This window comes from Canis lupus, chromosome 3 (genome assembly GCF_011100685.1).
Source record: "Canis lupus familiaris isolate Mischka breed German Shepherd chromosome 3, alternate assembly UU_Cfam_GSD_1.0, whole genome shotgun sequence".
Classification (NCBI taxonomy): domain Eukaryota; kingdom Metazoa; phylum Chordata; class Mammalia; order Carnivora; family Canidae; genus Canis; species Canis lupus.
In genome coordinates, this window is record NC_049224.1 from 53,143,493 (window position 1) to 53,162,020 (window position 18,528).

The window sequence follows — 18,528 nt, forward strand, 5'->3', positions numbered from 1 at the left end:
AAAGGCCAAAAAGCATACTATAAAAAAACAACAACAACCATTTTCTTTATCTATTAGAGAGAGAGAGCATGAGAGGGAGCTAGCACATGGGGTGGGAGAGAGGGGAGGGGCAGAAGGAGCAGGAGAAGCAGACTCCCCACTAAACAGGGAGCCCAATGCAGGGATGGATCCCAGGACCCTGGGATCATGACCTGAGCCAAAGGCAGATGTTTAATGGACTGAGCGACCCAGGAACCCCAAAGAGGAACTCTTTACCTTCCCACAGTGTACACTTCCACTGAGGAGAAACTAAAAATTCAAGAAATTAGAAAATATGTATAGGACAATCAGTTCTCCACGTGGAAGAAAGGCTGGGACTTGGCCATATGACATGCTTTGGCCAATGGCATTGAGGAGACATGATGCAGCTGGAAGGCTGTGCTTTGTTGTGAGAGAGCAGGCCCCAGATCTCCACTGACCCTTACCCTGGATCCCCAAAATAGTATACCTGGATCAGATTTGAACTCATGCACAACCTGAAGCCAAGTTCAGCTGATCCACAGGCGGAATCAGAGCCACCGTGAGTACCAGAAGGATGAGCTGAACCACACCCTACCTGCTGACCCACCCACAAACATAAGAATAAATGCATATTGGGATCCCTGGGTGGTGCAGCGGTTCAGCGCCTGCCTTTGGCCCAGGGCGCGATCCTGGAGACCCAGGATCGAATCCCACGTCGGGCTCCCGGTGCATGGAGCCTGCTTCTCCCTCTGCCTATGTCTCTGCCTCTCTCTCTCTCTCTCTCTCTCTGTGTGTGTGACTGTCATAAATAAATAAATAAATAAATAATTAAAAAAAAAGAATAAATGCATATTGTCATAAACCACACTATTTAGGATATTTGTTGTGCAGCAATATGGCAGAGGCTGACTAATACATATTGCTATTTAGGCCTTTCTATCTCTCAAGACTGGTTCAATTCTGATACAAATGACTAAATTTATATACTTATTATTAATATACTAATTTAATATACTTATTAAATATAAAGTGTAATTGTTTTAGTCCGTTTGGGCTGCTATAACCAAATACCACAGACTGGGTAGCTTATAAACAATGGAATTTATTTCTTATAGTTTGGAAGGTCAGGAAGTCCAAGATCATAGTGCCTGCATGGTCATATTCTGGTAGTGGCCCTCTTCTTGATTTGTAGCTGGTGTTTCTTGCTGGGTCCTCACATGGTGGAAGAGGCAAGGGACCTCTCGGGGGCCTCTTTTTTTTTTTTTCTTTAGATTTTATTCATTCGTGAGAGACACGGGGGTGGGGGAGAGAGAGAGAGAGAGAGAGAGGCAGAGACACAGGCAGAGGGAGAAGCAGGCTCCATGCAGGGAGCCTGACATGGGACTCGATTCCGGGTCTCCAGGATCACGCCCTGGGCTGAAGGCAGCGATAAACCGCTGACCCACCCAGGGCTGCCCTGAGGCCTCTTTTATAAAGACACTAATCCTATGGAGTCCTCATGACTTTATCACCTCCCAAAGGTCCCACCCACCTCCTAATACTGTCATCTTTGGGAGGGGGTAAGATTTCACTATATGACTTTTACAATCAGATTACAGCAATATTTGTATTTAAAAAAATCTCTAGTGAACATGAGTGACTGGCAGGAACATCATTTAGAGTGAAACAAAAGCAAGTCTCAGACGAATACATCAAATTCAACTTAAAATGCAAAGCCTGCAAAACGAAATAGCATTGGAATGGCGAATATGCACAGGAAAGGAATCTATAAAGAAAAGCAAAAGGCAAAAAAAAAAAAAAAAAAAAAGAAAAGCAAAAGGCATAATAAACACAAAGTTCCAGATTATAGTTCCTGGGGGCAGGGCCAGGGTGGGAATGGAGATGCCACACAGGACGTTCTAACAGTACCGCTCACGTTCTGTGTGTCCCATTGAGTGGTAGGTAGGACAAGGGTCCACCCAGCAGTACGTGCAGGTTTAGTTGCCTCTCTGCAGACAGGAGAACCTGTGGACGCCTGCTAACTATAGTCAGGTGCTGGTGAGTCGTGTGGAAGTTTCCATGGACTCAGGCCTTACAGGAATGTTTAAGAGAATTTGACTTATTTGTTTGTAATCAACATTCCAGTATTTTCAATAATTTGATTTATGCATTTTGTAATATTTGACTAAGTATGAAGTACTTAAATGTTCAGGAAAATTATGCTTCATATGGTGAGCAAGAAAGCCCAAGTCATAGTGCTATCTGTCTCCAGTCAAGAAGTCCTTTGGCTACTAAGATCCTAAATAATTATGAAAGAAAAAAGTGGTAAATAACTGTGCATATAAAGGTATTTTATGGGCTGTAATTGTTATTTTTCCATCTCTGAAAGCTGTGATTAAGTTGGAGGTGCATTTCAGGAGCTGGACTAGAAGAGAGAGGATAAGGAAAGGGGCCTTGACATCCCAGTGTGAAGTGAAGGTCTTCCTGAGGTCATGAGCAACAAAGATGAGTGTGGATGAGCCTTCACATTCACATGAGCAAGGAGACTTGCCAAAGTGATGTGTCTAGGAACAGTGAAGAGTCTCACACCAGACAATGAAGTACATTTGTATCATTTAGAGGAGGTATTTTGCTCTCATTTCTCTCCAAAAAGTATTCAGAAGCCCCAAGGTCCAGGCTCAGAGCACTTTGCTACCTAATCAAGAGGTTTCTAACGGTAAAAAGAATCTTTTACAACTTAAACTGTTTCCTGAGCTGTCCTATCCCATACACTGGCCCCCAACACCTGAGGGGTGGGGGTGGGGGGTACGGGCCTGGCCAGCAGGTATGTTGATTGCTATTGTCCTGTCAAGGCCCCAGTTCTTCTGGGCTGCTGAGAGGGCAGTTTTTGTGCCAACTGGAGTATGGTCTAGAAGGAAGAGCCACAGGACAATGGAAGAGTGGACAGTCAGGAGTGTGGTTTCTGAAGCTCCAGGAAGAAAGCAGCATGGACAGGTGAGTCCAGAACAGCTGGGTGTTCCTCTCTGCACACTGAGGCCTGAGGTCACTGCACCAGCAGCTACCCACAGGAGCACTGTCAGGGCTAGGCTGGACTCGATCTTTATAGCCCCTGCCATATTGGCTTATAAGGGCCCCTCTTGCCAGATTATACTCCCTCCTCAGGGAACTGCTGGTAGTGGTGTGGATTGTAGAGGTGGGGGTGGAGTGCCCAAGGCTAGCTCAGAGTCCTGGTCGTGTCCACAGGTGCATGTCCACCGGCACTTCCATCTCCCCATCCTGGGCATCTTCAGATTCCAAAACCAAGCATCAAGGCCAAGGACTCATTACACCAAAGATCTGCCAGGACCCAGACTCAGTTTCAAAAAGCTGGGCTTTCAGGTGTGCAACAGAGTGGGGGCCAAGAGGGTGCTCACGGGTCTGACGGAGAGGTAGGAATTATCTGTGTAGCTGCAGATGACAGTAACAAGGAAAACTGAATTTGGTTTAAGGCTACTTGCTATTATCTGATAATAGTTAAAATGCACATACTCTTTCACCCAGCATGCCATGGTTCCAAGTTATAAATTTCTCCTATAGATATATCTACACAAAACATTTTATATGCAGACATTTATTGTAGCACTGTTTGCAGGACCAAAAGAAAAAAAAAAAAAGGAAACAACCTAAAAATCCATCAATAGGAAACCACGGATAGCACATGTACATCATGAAACACTTACTACATGGCCATTAAACAGAGCAAGGAGGATTTATGGTGCTGAAACAAAAAGATCTCTAAGATGTATTGTTCAATCAAGAAAGCAGGATATCATCCCACAGCTGTGTGGGCAAAACGGGGGGCGGGGGGGACGGGGCTCCGCACATGGGTTTCACATGCACCGCCTGGACCTGCAGGATACACCAGAGACTGGCAGCGCGGTGGTTTTTGTGAAGGGGAATGGGTCAGAGAGGACACACGCCCTTTTGCAATATTTGAATTAAAATGTATATACGCATTCCCTAGATTTACCAAATATTGACATTTTCAAAAATAGGGCTTGGAATGAATCGTGGCTACTAGCGTCCACACGTATGGTCTACGCAGTCGCCGTTGGCCGTCCCCCGGCAGCGGGGGGCGCCCGCCTTCAAAGGGCGGTGGATGCAAGGCGGGCGGGATGCAAGTGGCAGTGTGGCCGTGAGCCAGGAGGTGGCGCTACAGAGCACAGGCCGGGGCTCGCCCTGCGGAGTCCCGCGTACTCAGTAAGGGGGGGGGGGGGGGGGGGGCGTATTTAATATAAACGTACAACCGCTTTCGCACCTGATTGACGCTCCCTTCGAAGTAGGAGCCTGGGTACTCAGAGGAATCCCCGACTCAGGCCTTTAAACACACGTCAGAGACTCCTGCCTAATTTTGGAAACTGTCAAATGTCATTTGGCCACAACTTTGGTTAAAGAGGTGAGAGATCAAGTCAGACAAGTAATCCCTTCGTTTAAAAGACAGAGCAAAACAAAACAAAAAGCCGCCAAGCGTAGAGTCCAAGCAAGCTGCTGCTCGGATGCTTCTTAAAAACAGGTTGTGGCCGCGACGCCCGAAAGCGGGGCCAGGACGACGCGCGCCTCGGCAGCGCGGCGGGACCGAGGCTCGGGCTCCGGGGCCCCGGGGCCCCGGGGCGCGGGGCTCAGCTCTTCTTGCGCAGCTGGCTGTACTGCGCGCGGCCCAGGATGGGCTCCATGACGCTCGGCCGGAAGAAGCTGTCGCTGACCCTGCGCGTGGGCTTCTCGCGGGCCGCCGCCGGGAAGGCGGGGCGCGGCGCGGCGGGCGCGTCCAGCCTGTCCTCGGGTCCCGGGCCGGGGGGCGCCCCGGGGCCGCGCGCGGGCCGCGGGCCGCCGCGGGGCTGCGGGGGGCGCGGCGTGGGCTCCGGCGCCCCAGACGCCCTGCGCTCCGCCTCCCGGCGCCCGGCCTCCTCGATGTCCCGGAATTCGCTCTCGGGCTCCATCAGCGACAGCCTGGGGAGCTGAGGGCGCGGCGGCGCGTCAGGGTCCCCGGCCTGCACCCCGTCCCCGCGCCTCCCGCCCGCCTTTCTCAGGGACCGTCGCGCGCGCGCCTCCCGGGAGCGGCCCTCCGGAGCGCACCGCCGGGGGTGGGACTGGGCGCGGGCAGGGGAGACCCGGACGGCGTGCCCTCTCCGGCGGTCTCCCGCTCCGACCCCTAAGGGAGGCCGGCAGCCCCCCTCCCAGACTGTCTGGACCCCTCGGGTCTCCCTCCTGGAAGGTCAGCGGCTTTCCCACACAGCACCCCCCTTGGGCCCAAGCACAGCCCACACCCTGCCCCTGTCTGGGTCGGGGGCCCATGCCGGGCCGTTGGGAGCCCAAGGTGAACAGGCTGGCAGCCAAGACCCCTGCATGCTTCTGGAAGTGTTGAGTAATTTCTGCCCCCAACCCTTGCTCTGAGGGGTCTGGTGTGTCCCTGGCCCCCCTGGAGCCTGCACAACCCAAAACTTGCTCTGGGAAGGGGCCTGGGGACCCCCAAAAGAGACAGTATTGGTGTCTCTTGGGTTTTTCCTGTTGGTTATAGGTGATACTATCGAGACGGGCAGCAGGGAGCAGCATGCAAACCCCCTGGGGGGGATGGCTGGGCCCCTGGAAACTCCCAGACTGAGGGTCAGAAGGGAGGATGTGGGGGAAAGGTCGCAGGCCTGGGCCAGGGTCTCTACACTCTCTGCCGGGCTAGCAAAGGGCCCCCTTCGTCAAGGGTGCAGTTTGTCAAAATGTTTCTGGAGCTCTGAGGACCGGAGCCCGCCAAGGAGTTTGGGGAAGGCAGGACTGCTGCAGCCCCTTCAGTCAAATCTGCTTTACCTGTCCTTCCCCGGACCCTGGGGTGGGACTCACCGGGACATAGTGCACGACTGTGTCCACCACGTTGTCAGTGACGCCCTTCAGGGCGTCTGACAGGGACATGGCCCTCCCTTTGGTGGAGGAGACAGCACGGGCTGGGGCGAGGTGTAGCATCCTCGCTGCTGAGCCCAGCACGGCCGCAGGTGCCCATGTCACGGCTGAGATGGTGCTCTGGACGGCCTTCTGCAGCGTGTGGGCCACACTGCCCAGGAGGCCTTGTGGGCTGGGCAGGGCTGCTACCTGGGGGCCAGAGCTAGGTCAGCACCTCCTGCAGCCCCACCCATGGCCCTGATCCCTCCACCTCCCCCCACCTCCCGGAGTGGAGGGAAAGAACTTGGACACCTAATCAAAAAAAAACTGTCTGCCAATTTCTTCCAGCTCTGTGGCCTTGGGCAGGTCACTTCCCCTCTCTGGACCTGCTTCTTCATCTGCAAAATGGGAAAGACAGTCTCTGCCCTGCCTACTTTGTGAGGCTGCTGGGAGGGTCTGCCGAGAGAACAGTGAACAGCGCAGCAGGCCTGCATGATGTCTCTGGGCCTGGGGGCATAGACTTGTTTCATCCATTGCCTCTGCTTCACATCCCCTCAGTGGCCTGTGGGACCTCGAGGTGGCCACCTCCCCACTGGGCTTCTACTTGCTCCCTTACCTCACTGAGCTTGTTCTCCTCGGTGTCTGATTCCTCCTCCTCTGTCTCCTCTCCCTCGGTGTCCGTCTGGTCATTGTGATCCTCCTCCTGGGAGGCAGTGAGGTTGTGCAGCCAGGGCACCCGCACCTCACTCTGCCGCCGGGGCACCACCTGCATGGCTACCGATGCGCCCCACTGGGCCAGACTGCTCTGGGGGTGGTGGGGAGAAGGCCAGACAGGCTGTTGGCTTCACGGCGCCTGCCGGGGGGCTTAGCGGCTCCAGAGGGCAAATTCCCTCACCCCCAGGGCCTGGCCCCAGCAGGCTGTGTCTAAAACCTATCGAGGGGGATCCCTGGGTGGTGCAGCGGTTTGGCGCCTGCCTTTGGCCCAGGGCGCGATCCTGGAGACCCGGGATCGAGTCCCACGTCGGGCTCCCGGTGCATGGAGCCTGCTTCTCCCTCTGCCTATGTCTCTGCCTCTCTCTCTCTCTCTCTCTCTCTCTCTGTGTGTGTGTGACTACCATAAATAAATAAAAATTAAAAAAAAATAAATAAAACCTATCGAGGGATGCCTGGGTAGCTCAGCGGTTTAGCGCCTGCCTTTGGCCCAGGGTGTGATCCTGGAGTCCCGAGATCAAGTCCCACATCAGGCTCCCTGCATGGAGCCTGCTTCTCTCTCTGCTTGTGTCTCTGCCTCTCTGTCTCTCATGGATAAATAAAATCTTTTAAAAATATATTTAAAAAATAATAAAACCTGTCCTCAAGTGATAACTTGCATACCTAGAGCACACACATCATTAGTGGGTAGCTCTGTGAACTTTTAGAAGCACACACTTCTGTAACTACCACAGGACAAGATATAGGTGATTTTCAACACCCCCAAAATCTGCCATGTGGTTGCCCCCCTCCCAGTCAGTAACCCCCTCCAAGAGGAACCACATGTTGTCCTCTGCCACCATGCACTGTTTTGCCTGTTTCTGAAATCCATATAAATGGACTATTGCGATGTGTCTCCTTTCATGAGACGCTTCTTTTGTTCAACATGATGTTGTGAGACTCATCTGTGATATTGTGCCTCTAAATAGCCCCTTCTTTTTCACTTCTGGGCCATATATCATGTATATCTACCACAATTTACCCACTCTGCTGTTGGTGGACATCTGTGTTGTTTTCAGTTCTTGGTCAAGGATAAAGACTGATAGGAACCTGTCTTTTGGGGGACAGAAGCTCTCATTTCTGTTGGGTTGAATTGCTGAGTCTTGGAGGGTAAGTGTGTTAAACTTTAGTAGAAAAAAAAAAAAACTTTAGTAGATACTCATTGGAGATCTTTAAAGAGTGAAAAAAAAAACCAAGAGGACTCCAGTATCCCATGGGCGAAAACAGACCTGGGCAGGTGGGCTAGTGTCCCCTTGAGGCAGAGCTTGGCTCATTCCTCACCCCAGGGAGCTCTACAAACAGGGCGTCTTCACCATAGAACTTCAGGGGACAACATTATGTTCTATGTGAATAGGGTGCCTGAGGTTGCATGGTACAGAAGGCCCTCCTGACTACACATAAGGCTGAGACAAGGGTTAGTTGCAGCCCCCACTGGTAGGTAACTTATCCCCAACACAGGGGACAGTGATACTCCTGTATCCCTACTGGAGCCACAGAACCTGACTCCTAGTAGGTTTTCAGCAAGCATTTGAGTGAATGAGTCAGTCCTGGTGATGCTTTTTAAAGTGTCACCCAGGGGCGCCTCGGTGGCTCAGTTGGTTAAGTGTCTGCCTTCAGCTCATGATCCTGGGGTCCTGGGATGGAGCCCCACATAGGGCTCTCTGCTCAGTGGGGAGCCTGCTTCTCCCTCTCTGTCTGCCTGCCACACACCCCACTTGTGCTCTCTCTCAGTCAAATAAATAAAATCTTAAAAATAAAAGTGTCACCCAAATGATGGCTGAGAAGTGGTTGTTTTGTTTGCTGACCTTTATGCTTTAATTTTCAATTTTTATTTCCTTTATTTTGGCCTTAGTTTCTTACTTAAAGGTCCTTATGAAAAAAAAAAAATCCAGTCTATATCTGCTAAAATACACAGTGGAGAGTGGGATACGGTGGAGGGTTAGCCCTGCCCAGGTCTAGAAAAGGCAGCTTTACTTTAGGTGCAAGTAGGATGCAAATTAGACACTTCTAGAAGAGAAATTTTTAAAACCTGAGGTCAGTCAGGGATGCAGTCCCGCCAGCACTCTCTCCCCAAGAGAAGGGGTTTGAGGCCTTGCCTATTTACAGGTGACAATCCCCAGTGCCTGGATAGCAGCTGAGGGTCTCTGCTCCCTCATAGGTGGGAGAGAGCCCACAGCAAGAAGCCCCTTTGCCAGGATGAATGCTGGGGGGTGGGACTCAGAGGGAGAGGGAGAGAGACAGAAGTGGGTGGCTTGCCCTTGGCTCACGTCCTGTCCTTTCTCTCTCCTAAAGCCCAGAAGACTGGCCTTCAGTCCCCATAAGGCCTCTTGTCCTTAGACCAAAAGCCCCAGCCCAAGCTGGAGGAGGGATGGGAGAGACACAGACTGGGGGGTCAGCCAGAACTCAGGACAGACACTCACCAGGGGTGCCACGCCTGGGATCCACATGGCCAGGGCCTGGCCCTGCTTCAGTGCCCGGGCTGTGGTCTGGAAGGTGTGTCGAGAGAGGATGTTGGCCAGGGCCCCAACCCTGTGCACAAGGCTCGGCTTGGCTTTGGGGGGCTTCTGGGTCTGCTGGTGTCCTGGAGCAGGGGCTGGGTGAGATTTAGGGGGAAAGAAAGGAAAGCTGATCAGAGAGAGAGGGGCTGGAGGAGCTGGGCTGTGTCTAGGGTTGGAAAGAGGTCACCCTAGGTCCACCACTTGGGTCACTCACTTTCCCCACTTACAAATGGAGAGAGGAGGCTAACTTAGGATAGATCCATCTGGAAATCTTGCTGGGCCTTCCCTGTTCCAGAGTAGTGGCCAGGTGCGCCCTGGCTGCCTCTTGCTAATTCCCAGGCAGCGTGGGCAGTCAATTCCCTTCCCAGGGCAGGTCTGCCAGCCCCCTAGCAGTAGATACCTGAGTCTTCCTTGGCTGAAGGGAGGAGGAACTCTACCACCTTCTCAACACCACCCAGGGCCAAGTCGGCCCCTCCAGAGGCCAGCCGGCCCGCCCGGGTGTTGGCAGCATACTCAGCAGTGTCTTTGGCTACCCCCCAGGCGAGCTCACAGCTGGCCAGAGCGGCCCCTAGGACCTTGTCCGAAGTGCTGGCGATGGGCACACTGATGCTATTCCTGGCACTGCGAAGGCGAGTAGAGATGGTGTCCTTCAGCTCAGAGGCAATCTGGGGGAAATGGGGAGGGGAGTCAGGCCTGTGGGTCTGGTAGCCCTGAGCCCAGCTTCCAGGAAGGTCTCACCTAAAGGCCGAGGTGGGGAGTATCTGGCTGACTTAGTTGGTAAGAGCATGTAACCTTGATCTCGGAGTCGTGAGTTCAAGCCCTACATTGGGCATAGAGCTTACTTAAAAAATAAAATACAGGCCCAGTGGAGTGGCACCAATATCCAGGCTCCTTGGTTAAGATGGACTTTAAAGGGAAAGGGCTCCATTCGTCCCTGGGCATGACTCTCCGGCTTCTTCACGCTCCACTTCGGCCTGTCAAGATCCTAGCTAACTGACCCTCCAAAGGCCAACTCCTTGGTGACACCAGCCTTGATATTCTCATGCACATAAGGCAACTTCGCTCTCAAATTCCTTGAATGTCTTGTCTGTCCATCCCTCAGAACACACATCCCCATCTTCGTTTAGACTGATTCAAAGATGTGGCTGATCTTCCTACCAGCTCCATATTGGAATAATTTCTCTTTCCCTCCTATTCATCTGGAAGCTCTTTTGTGACAAAGATGCCCTTCATCTGGAAACATGTGAAGAGCACAGGCCTCTGAGCCAACACACCTGCTCTCATGTGGCCTCTGCTTAAGGCTGTGTGGCCAGGGAGAAATCACTGGTTTTCTCATCTGTAAAATGAGGATACTCACTCTGTCCCAGAGGGTTGACAAGAGAAGATTAAATTGGGAAGGCCCCATAAATCGCATCATGGCCCCTGGCACAGGGTAGGGCTCAGTAAATGTTTGTGGGGTGAGTAGATAGTTGGTCAGTAATTCCCCAAAAGCATCTGATATGGCCCTTAGTTACTAGATGCCCAATGAATATATAGCTAGGTAAAGTGATTTTTTCAGTCTCATGGTCCATAAAGGGTTGATTTTGAGGACGCGGGACTTCACAAGATCTGATGAGTACAGCTCACAATCTTAGGTGACTGTAGTTACCAAGTGGCCCAGGGCAGACCCACTGGGTATCCTGGGATGGGGGAGGGGGAATGGTGGCATCAGAAGCAGTGGGACCCACCCCAAGTCCCTGTTTGACTTTGCCCCTAGGCTGTTCCTGCTTTCCAGAAAGCCTGCCCTCATTTGGCACCACAGGGAGAGGAACAAGCCCACTGTGTGGCCTTAAGGGCAGGCAGCCACCCACAAACTTGGATGGCACTTGGATTGAAATGAAAGGCTGGTAGTCGTCGGCCTGTGCCCTCCCCTCCCAGAGTACCGGCACACTAGAGACACTAGAGACGGGGAAGGGGCTCACCTTCTCAGGAGGGTACTGGAGGGCTGGGATCTTTTCCTCCAGGTGGTCTAGGCCGCGGCAGGCCAGCTCATTGGCAGCTGTGACTAGAAGTGAAGGGCCACAGTGGGGTGAGCCGTGAGGACCTGCCAGTGTGCCAAAGAAGGCATCTCGGAGCCCTCAAAACCCCCCAGCCCTGCTGCCTCCAAAGCATCTTGGAACCTGAGCTCCACCCCCCTCTCCCGGCACCTTTAGCCCCCATCCTCTGTGACTCCTAGAGGTTGAGCCCATGTCTTCCCTCTGTGTAGCTCTGGAGTCAGGCAGATCTCAGAGCCCTGAGCATGCACCCGCAGACTGCAGATCTGGGCAAGTGTCAACCTGCTCCCCATTTGTTAAATGTTGACTAGTGGTGCCTACCTCGCAGAGTTGGGGTGAGGAGGAAGCAGCAGGGACTCTGTGACTCACCAGCACATAATAGTCCCTCCCCTCTCTGGGTAAGGTCTGGGTAGGCATGAAGGACAAGGGGAGTGAAGGTGTGAGAGGAGGGGCCGCAGGGCCCTTGGGTGGGCTTTGTGGGAGTAGGGCCGGCACTGCTTAGTCCTAGGGGTCACCAGGTCTGAGCTGCAGCCGGCCCCAGGCCCCAGACTATCCACATCCTTCCTTCTACCCTCAAGGAGTAAGATGATCAAAAATGGGAACAGGGTCACAGGGAAGAGAAAGGAGCTCCCCCAGAGAGGGGAGCAAGTGTGAGAGGATGCAGATGCTTCTAGGAGCTACTGCCCAAGGGCTGCTGAAGACAGAGCTTTGCAGTCATGAACATGGAGATTAGTTCTCTATTTTTTTTCATATATTCTCTCTCCAGATAGCTTACCTTTCTTCCCAAAATTCTCAAGCAAAAGAAGAGCCCAGATGAGATGGGCCATCTTCTGATTGGACAAAATGAGACCCAGAAAAATTATTTAACGAGTTTGTAGGCAGGGAGGCTAGCCCAGGGTGGAATCCTCAGATACCCATAGTTCTCTAATCAGGATGATAGAAGGTTCTAGATTTCCTGGTGCTGCTGGAATTTCCCTCAGCCCTGTCAAGAGGGAGGCACTTGTCATGATGAGCACTGCATGATGAATTGCTGAATCACTATATTGCATGCCTGAAATTAGCATAACACCATATATTAACTGTACTGGAATTAAAAAAAATAATAATAAAAGAGCCTTTCTTTGGAGACCATATTTTCAAATGGGGCAGAACAATTTGAATTGGGCTGGGTCAGGTAGTAGGGCTTGCATGGACAGGACCCTGGCTGCTACCTCTCTGCTGCTGGGCCCAGAGGTCTTCCCATCCCCCTCTGAGCCATCCCCCAGCCACTCTGCCACCCCAAGGCTCTGCTGGGCCAGACCTAGTGTCTGCTGCCCCTGCTTCTGTGTCAGACTCTGCTAGTTCCTACTGCTGCTGCCCAATTTGGGGCCAAAGTGCATATCTGCTCTACCATGAGCCCCACTCCCACCACTGCCCACACAGCTCTGCCCATCCCTTCCCCTGCCAATTCTTTGGCCTGTCACTGTCATCCCAGGAAAATGACGACTGGGCTGTAGATGGCCAGATCTACAGATGAGGAGAGATGTATGTCTACTTCCGTACCTATACCTACAGCCATCTGTAACTGTATCACCTGTATCTGTAGATAAGATCATGTAACGGGATGTAGGTGGTTAGAAAGGCAGTCAGACAGGCAAAAAGGTGCACAGAAATATTGGCAGACAGACAAGCAAGCTATCAGACAGTGAGAGAATGATGGATGGTGGCCTGCAAGTGCCACGAGGACTCACACTGGGTGGACAGCCTGCGGACCACCGGCTCCATGCTCCAGGCTGCCAGGCTGCTGGCACCCTGCACGCCCTTCTCGTAGGCATTGCATACAGAGGCCACTAGTGGGTAGGCTTCCTTGGTGCTGGTGTAGGTCTTCTGGAAGCACTCACAGGTGCCGCTCACCACTGGCAGCTGCAGGACCCGCTGCAACACGTTTTCCTGCTCCTAGTGCCAGAAGGAAGGAAGACAATCATGGTGCTCCCCTGCACACTCCTGCCTCTTGGGGAGGTGGCCCTGGGTCATGCAGCCCACTGATGAGGCAAGCCTGTGTCCCAGTGACCTGGGGGGGTGGGGCAGGCCACCGAGGTTTCTGGATGGCCAACAGGAAAAACCAGAGCCAGCCTGCCACTCTCCTGGCTTGGTCCAGGCTCTGGGGAGCTGCTGGAACACGGCCTCTCGGCCTGCGGATGCTGTTCGCCTGCCCGTGCGTGCTCCCCCTTCCCTCCCATACTCCTTTCTATCTGGCAGAATGCCACTCCCTCAAGACACAGCTGGAGCCTCTGCTGCTCTGAAGCCTCCCACCCCTCCACGCTCACATTAGCAGCCATCACTCCTTCCCTGGCTCGTCTCTACATTCCTCACATGGTGCTGTGCTAGGATTGTGTTGTACTCATCTCTCTCCCAGGGGACTGTCATCACTGGGTCCCCACTGTCTAGCCTAGAGCCTGTACAGTGACTCTGGCTGAATAAGTCAATCAGACTGCACCCGGGGTGGTGGTGGTGGGGTAAGTTTAGATCTGCCCAACAGCACAGAATCACAGATGTTTGGGCCTCCAGGAGCCTCTGTAGCAAAAGGGCTTCCCATAGTCTCTTGGGCAGGCTTGTATTTAGATGCCTCCTTAGATGGACCTCATAGAGTGGCCTGTGGCCCTTGTTGGACTGCACCACTGAGCGCAAAGCGCCCTCACCCGCTGCTCTGCACTCTCCCCTCTGCCCTCTGGGGCAACACTGAGCAAATCGATTTCATCATTCATGGGCAAATCTATTTCACCATGCATGGGCTGGCCTTCCACATATTTGAAGGCAGTATGTCTTCCTTCAGTGATCCCTCTCGGGTGCTAACTAGCTTAAGATCCTAACTTTGCTTACTGCCCTGGTCTGGTAGTCCCCTCTGGATATGCTATAGCTTAGTGCTGCCTTTCTTTTTTTTTTTTTTTTTTTTAATTTTTTTTTTTTAAACTTTTATTTATTTATGATAGGCACACAGTGAGAGAGAGAGGCAGAGACACAGGCAGAGGGAGAAGCAGGCTCCATGCACCGGGAGCCCGACGTGGGATTCGATCCCGGGTCTCCAGGACCGCGCCCTGGGCCAAAGGCAGGCGCCAAACCGCTGCGCCACGCAGGGATCCCAGTGCTGCCTTTCTTAAACATGGAGCGCTCAGACTATGTTTCAAGTGCTTCAAGTGCTTCAAGGGCCAAAAAATTGGCCATGGGATTAATGGCTGTTGAAGCTAGTGTAGGGTGTTAATAGTCTTCTGTCCACTTAAGAGTGCTAAGGATTCTCCACATGAAAAGTAAAAAGGAGGAAGTGCCCCGGGTCCTGACTCAGACGCTGGAGCTCTCTCTGCAGTTTGAAAGGTCCTCTGGGGTCAAGGACCTAGCCTCTTCTATTTGTAGGTTGAGTTCAGAGACCCATGAAGGAGACGTGTAACAACAGGTTACAATATTTTCACTCTCATTTTGCAGCCAAGTTTGAAATTTGAACTAGAAAAAGATTATGACTGTAAATAAGAGTATATTTTAACATTTGGACGGAGCCTTCTGGGGTTGTTGTAGGCAAAGCCAAAGAGGGATAGAGAGAGGTCCTGGGAAGGGAATAAACCACCCACTGTTAGGCTGGATTAACTATGCACTGGTTCATTTTATGCTTCTGTGCTCTATGATTGATTGATTGATTTCAATCATTTATTCATGAGAGACACACAGAGAGACACAGGCAGAGAGAGAAGCAGGTTCCCTGCAAGGGGCCTGATGTGGGACTCGATCCTGGGACCCTGAGATCATGCCCTGAGCCAAAGGCAGACGCCCAACCACTGAGCCACCCAGGCATCCCTGCTCTATGATTTAATATAAAGCCTAATGGTGATTCTGAGTGCAAACGCTAGCTAAAGCCTAACTTGGGACAAGATGGGTGTTATATAGGTTCACAGTTTTTAAAGTTTCACCAACTACCTGAACTGTGCCTAAATCCGAGGCCTGGCCGGGAGGCATCAGGTACACTTCAAAGTCTCAGACTGCTCCAAGTCACAGTGAAAGCCAGGCAGCACACAAAACCCCGGAAGCAATGCTCCTCCAACATACAGCTCAGGCCGCGAACTGCATAACTCATAGAGGTGCCATTCATGTATTCTAGAACATGCACGACACCCTGGAATTACAGAAGGCAGTGGCTCGGCATTTGAATCTATATCCCGCCTGGGTGAGCAAAGCACGGGCCTTTGCATCAGCGCTCAGAACGCAGTAGCTCCCTTCTTCTCCTTACCCTCTCAGCCAATATTTCTGTTCTTTTCCTCTGAGGAGCTCAGTTTTCCGTAGGCACTCCCCCTGATCCTCTAAGAGCCCCCCTACCAAAGGTACTGAGGGCAAGAGTAATGAAGACATGATGGTCAAGAAAAGAGGGACACAATCTAGACAGAATTTGTTCTGAGTCCCCTGAACCTCTTCTCCGGCTCCTTCCTCCCCTGCTCAGTGGTCCCCCCACTTCTCATATAGGCCCAAGCTACTTACAGGGAGGTCTCCATCCGGCAAGGTGGGGCCCTTGTTGACTGCCATCGTAGCTCTTCAAGCTGCAAGGCAGAGTTGCAGGTCCATCAGAAAGCCCTCAGCTGGAGGCCTGTAGGATCAGTCCCCTAGCTCCAACTGGGCTCAGGCTGCTGGGAGCTCCAGCTCCCTCAACAGAAGACATCAGGTTGGAGGGTAAGTGTCACAGACAGGCGGCCACTCCCTAGGGCCCCACTGGGAGGAGCTGCCCCACAGCCTACTTGTCAAGATTGATGTTTCTTATAAGGGTTTGGGGTAAGAAATGACAAATAAGGGTAAGAGAGAAGAGGTTTTATATGGAGGTAAGGGGCTCCCAGAAGAAGATCCAAGAGACTAAAAGAGTAAGTTTCAAGTTTAGTCTTTTCTGATGAAAAAGTTCTGCATTAACTCCTCTCTTTTTAAGCAACCCTATCTGCCACCATTCCCTGAAGGCTCAGTGAGGAAGCAACTAGTCACTTAAAACCAGCTATTTCAGCTGTGATCTGGAAAAGCTAGTGCCCCAGCATATCTACCCTACACTCTTGGTCATTCACCTTGAATGATCTCGGTGGATTCCTTGTAGGCCTCTTCATCTTCAGGGACATTCTCAGGAGACCCCCACCAGCTTCTTCCCTTTACCTCTCAGAAACAAACCAGGGAAGGCAGATGTTTCTGGATCCCTGCACTCACACTAGCTGATGCTGTCTGTCTCAGAGCCCGGGTTGCTGAGCATCTCCCCCAGCAGAGACAATTCTAGCTGATCCAGGGAAGCCTTGGGCAATGCTACTAACACCTTCAAGCTAGAGGAGGGCAGGGAGGAAGAGGACATGGGGTCAGCCAGTTGTCATGGTTTTTTTTTGAGCCAGGGTCCCCTGAACATATATCCCAACCTCTGTAAGGAGATTTAGCCAACTAGGAGGAGGAGGAGGATCGTGGAGTTGACGGAGATGCAGCTCCAGGAGGGTTCTTATTCCAGAGCCATGAAATATCTGTGGGTTTTTTTCTAATATTTTATTTATTTATTCATGAGAGACACACACAGAGAGGCAGAGACCTAGGCAGAGGGAGAAGCAGGCTCCCTGTGGGGAGCCCGATGTGGGACTCGATCCCAGGACCCTGGGATCATGATCTGAGCTGAAGGCAGATGCTCAACAACTGAGCCACCCAGGTTCCTGAAATATCCCTTCTGTAACATGTTTCAGGCCCCGGTTCTCAAAAAAGTGCCTTCCAGAAGGAAGGTGTTGGGATTATAGGTCATTAAACTCATAAATTCTAAAGTTCTATAATCCTTGGCTCCTTTTTCACAGAGTCTCCTGTAAGAGTTTTCAACCCATTTTCCTCATCCCTTACTATTTACTATTAAGAGCAAATTTTGAACAGTAAGATTTAAACCCACACAGGAAGTTCACTTGAATGTACTTACTACTCTTTGGTTACTAAGATAAACTACTCTCGGGGTGTCTGGGTGGCTCAGTTGGTTAAGCAGCTGTCTTTGGCTCAGGTCATGATCTCAGGGTCCTGGGATCAAGCCCCACATTGGGCTCCCTGCTCAGCAAGGAGATTGCTTCTCCCTCTCCTCTTCCCTTCGCTCCTTTTCCACTTGTGTGTGTGTGCACATGCATGCTCTCTCATGCATGCTCCCTCAAATAAATAAAATCTTAAAAGGAGAGAGATAAATTGCTCTCAGTGAAGAAAAGGACAAGAGCTAGGGGTTGACTCCTTGACAATCTAGCCTTTGAGCAGGGAATTTCAACCTCTAGAATTACTAGATTTCAAGGAAGTTTATTGAACTCTACCTGGTCTAAGGTGCCACCAGAATATGCTGTGGAGAGCCAACTGGATTTTGCTGAGTCTGGAAAAGTGTTAGTGTTGACCAGGATCCTCTTACTGATCAATAGCATCTAGACAACCAAGAACTATTACTTCTCATCCCTTCCTTAGCAACAAATCAGGCAAGAGCCTGAGTTCCAGTTCCTGGCTTCAAAGATGATAGAGGACTGTGGTATAAGCCATAGTTTTCAGATTATCTGAGAAGGGCTTTTTAAAATGGATAATGGGGCACCTGATGACTCAGTCAGCTAAGGGTTTGGTTATGATCCCAGGGTCCTGGGATGGAGCCCCACATGGGGCTCCCTGCTCAATGGGAAGTCTGCTTCTCCCTCTCTGCTCCTCCCCTCACCTCCCCAGCTCATGCTCTCTCTTGATATCTCTATCTCACAAATAAATAAATAAATAAATAAAATCTTAAAGGTGAATAAAAATTAGAAATAAAATGGATAATGGGGATAGGGCGTGCCAGGCTGGCTCAGTTGTAGAGCATGCAATTCTTGATCTCAGGGTCGAGGGCTCAAGCTCCATGCTGGGGCTTTATTAACAATAAAATGGATAATGAGGGGACAAAACTTATTTTCCTTGTTGTTGGTAGAATAACCTCTATTGCTGACTCTCTAAATTGTATGCTGTGGGCAATAAGAGAAAGAGGCAGAAGGTGGGAAGATTTCTCATAGATCCTTGGTAATCAAGTCTGTATCTGTGATAGAATAAGGCAGGGAATGAGAGGTCAGAAAAAGGGAGGAGAGTTAAGCAGGGAGCCTCCAAAAGGAGTTCTAAATATATGATATATTTAGGGATCCCTGGGTGGCGCAGCGGTTTGGCGCCTGCCTTTGGCCCAGGGCGCGATCCTGGAGACCCGGGATCGAATCCCACGTCGGGCTCTTGGTGCATGGAGCCTGCCTCTCCCTCTGCCTGTGTCTCTGCCTCTCTCTCTCTCTCTCTCTATGTGACTATCATAAATAAATAAAATTAAAAAAAAATATTAAAAAAAAAAAAATAAATATATGATATATTTAATACTG

At 51.4% G+C, this 18,528-nt stretch overlaps 1 protein-coding gene across 1 annotated transcript; it reads right to left on the bottom strand.

Moving 5' to 3' along the window:
- Window positions 1–2,327: 2,327 nt before the first annotated feature.
- PLIN1 (perilipin 1) lies at window positions 2,328–15,935 on the bottom strand. The gene is made up of 8 exons (XM_038532835.1): window positions 15,662–15,935; window positions 12,895–13,099; window positions 11,093–11,175; window positions 9,532–9,796; window positions 9,054–9,226; window positions 6,500–6,688; window positions 5,848–6,093; window positions 2,328–4,973 (listed from the first exon to the last, which is right to left on the bottom strand). Exons 1-8 carry the CDS (start codon window positions 15,704–15,706, stop codon window positions 4,638–4,640), a joined length of 1,542 nt encoding a protein of 513 aa, XP_038388763.1. The 5' UTR covers window positions 15,707–15,935; the 3' UTR covers window positions 2,328–4,637.
- Between the last annotated feature and the right edge of the window lie 2,593 nt (window positions 15,936–18,528).

Excerpts from the sequence above, each read along its gene's own strand:
- PLIN1 (XM_038532835.1), bottom strand. The coding sequence starts at position 15,706 with ATGGCAGTCAACAAGGGCCCCACCTTGCCGGATGGAGACCTCCCT. Across the intron at positions 11,176-12,894 it reads CCGCAGGCTGTCCACCCAGT|TCACAGCTGCCAATGAGCTG; the intron begins GTGAGTCCTCGT and ends CTTCACTTCTAG. Across the intron at positions 6,094-6,499 it reads AGGAGAACAAGCTCAGTGAG|GTAGCAGCCCTGCCCAGCCC; the intron begins GTAAGGGAGCAA and ends TCTGGCCCCCAG.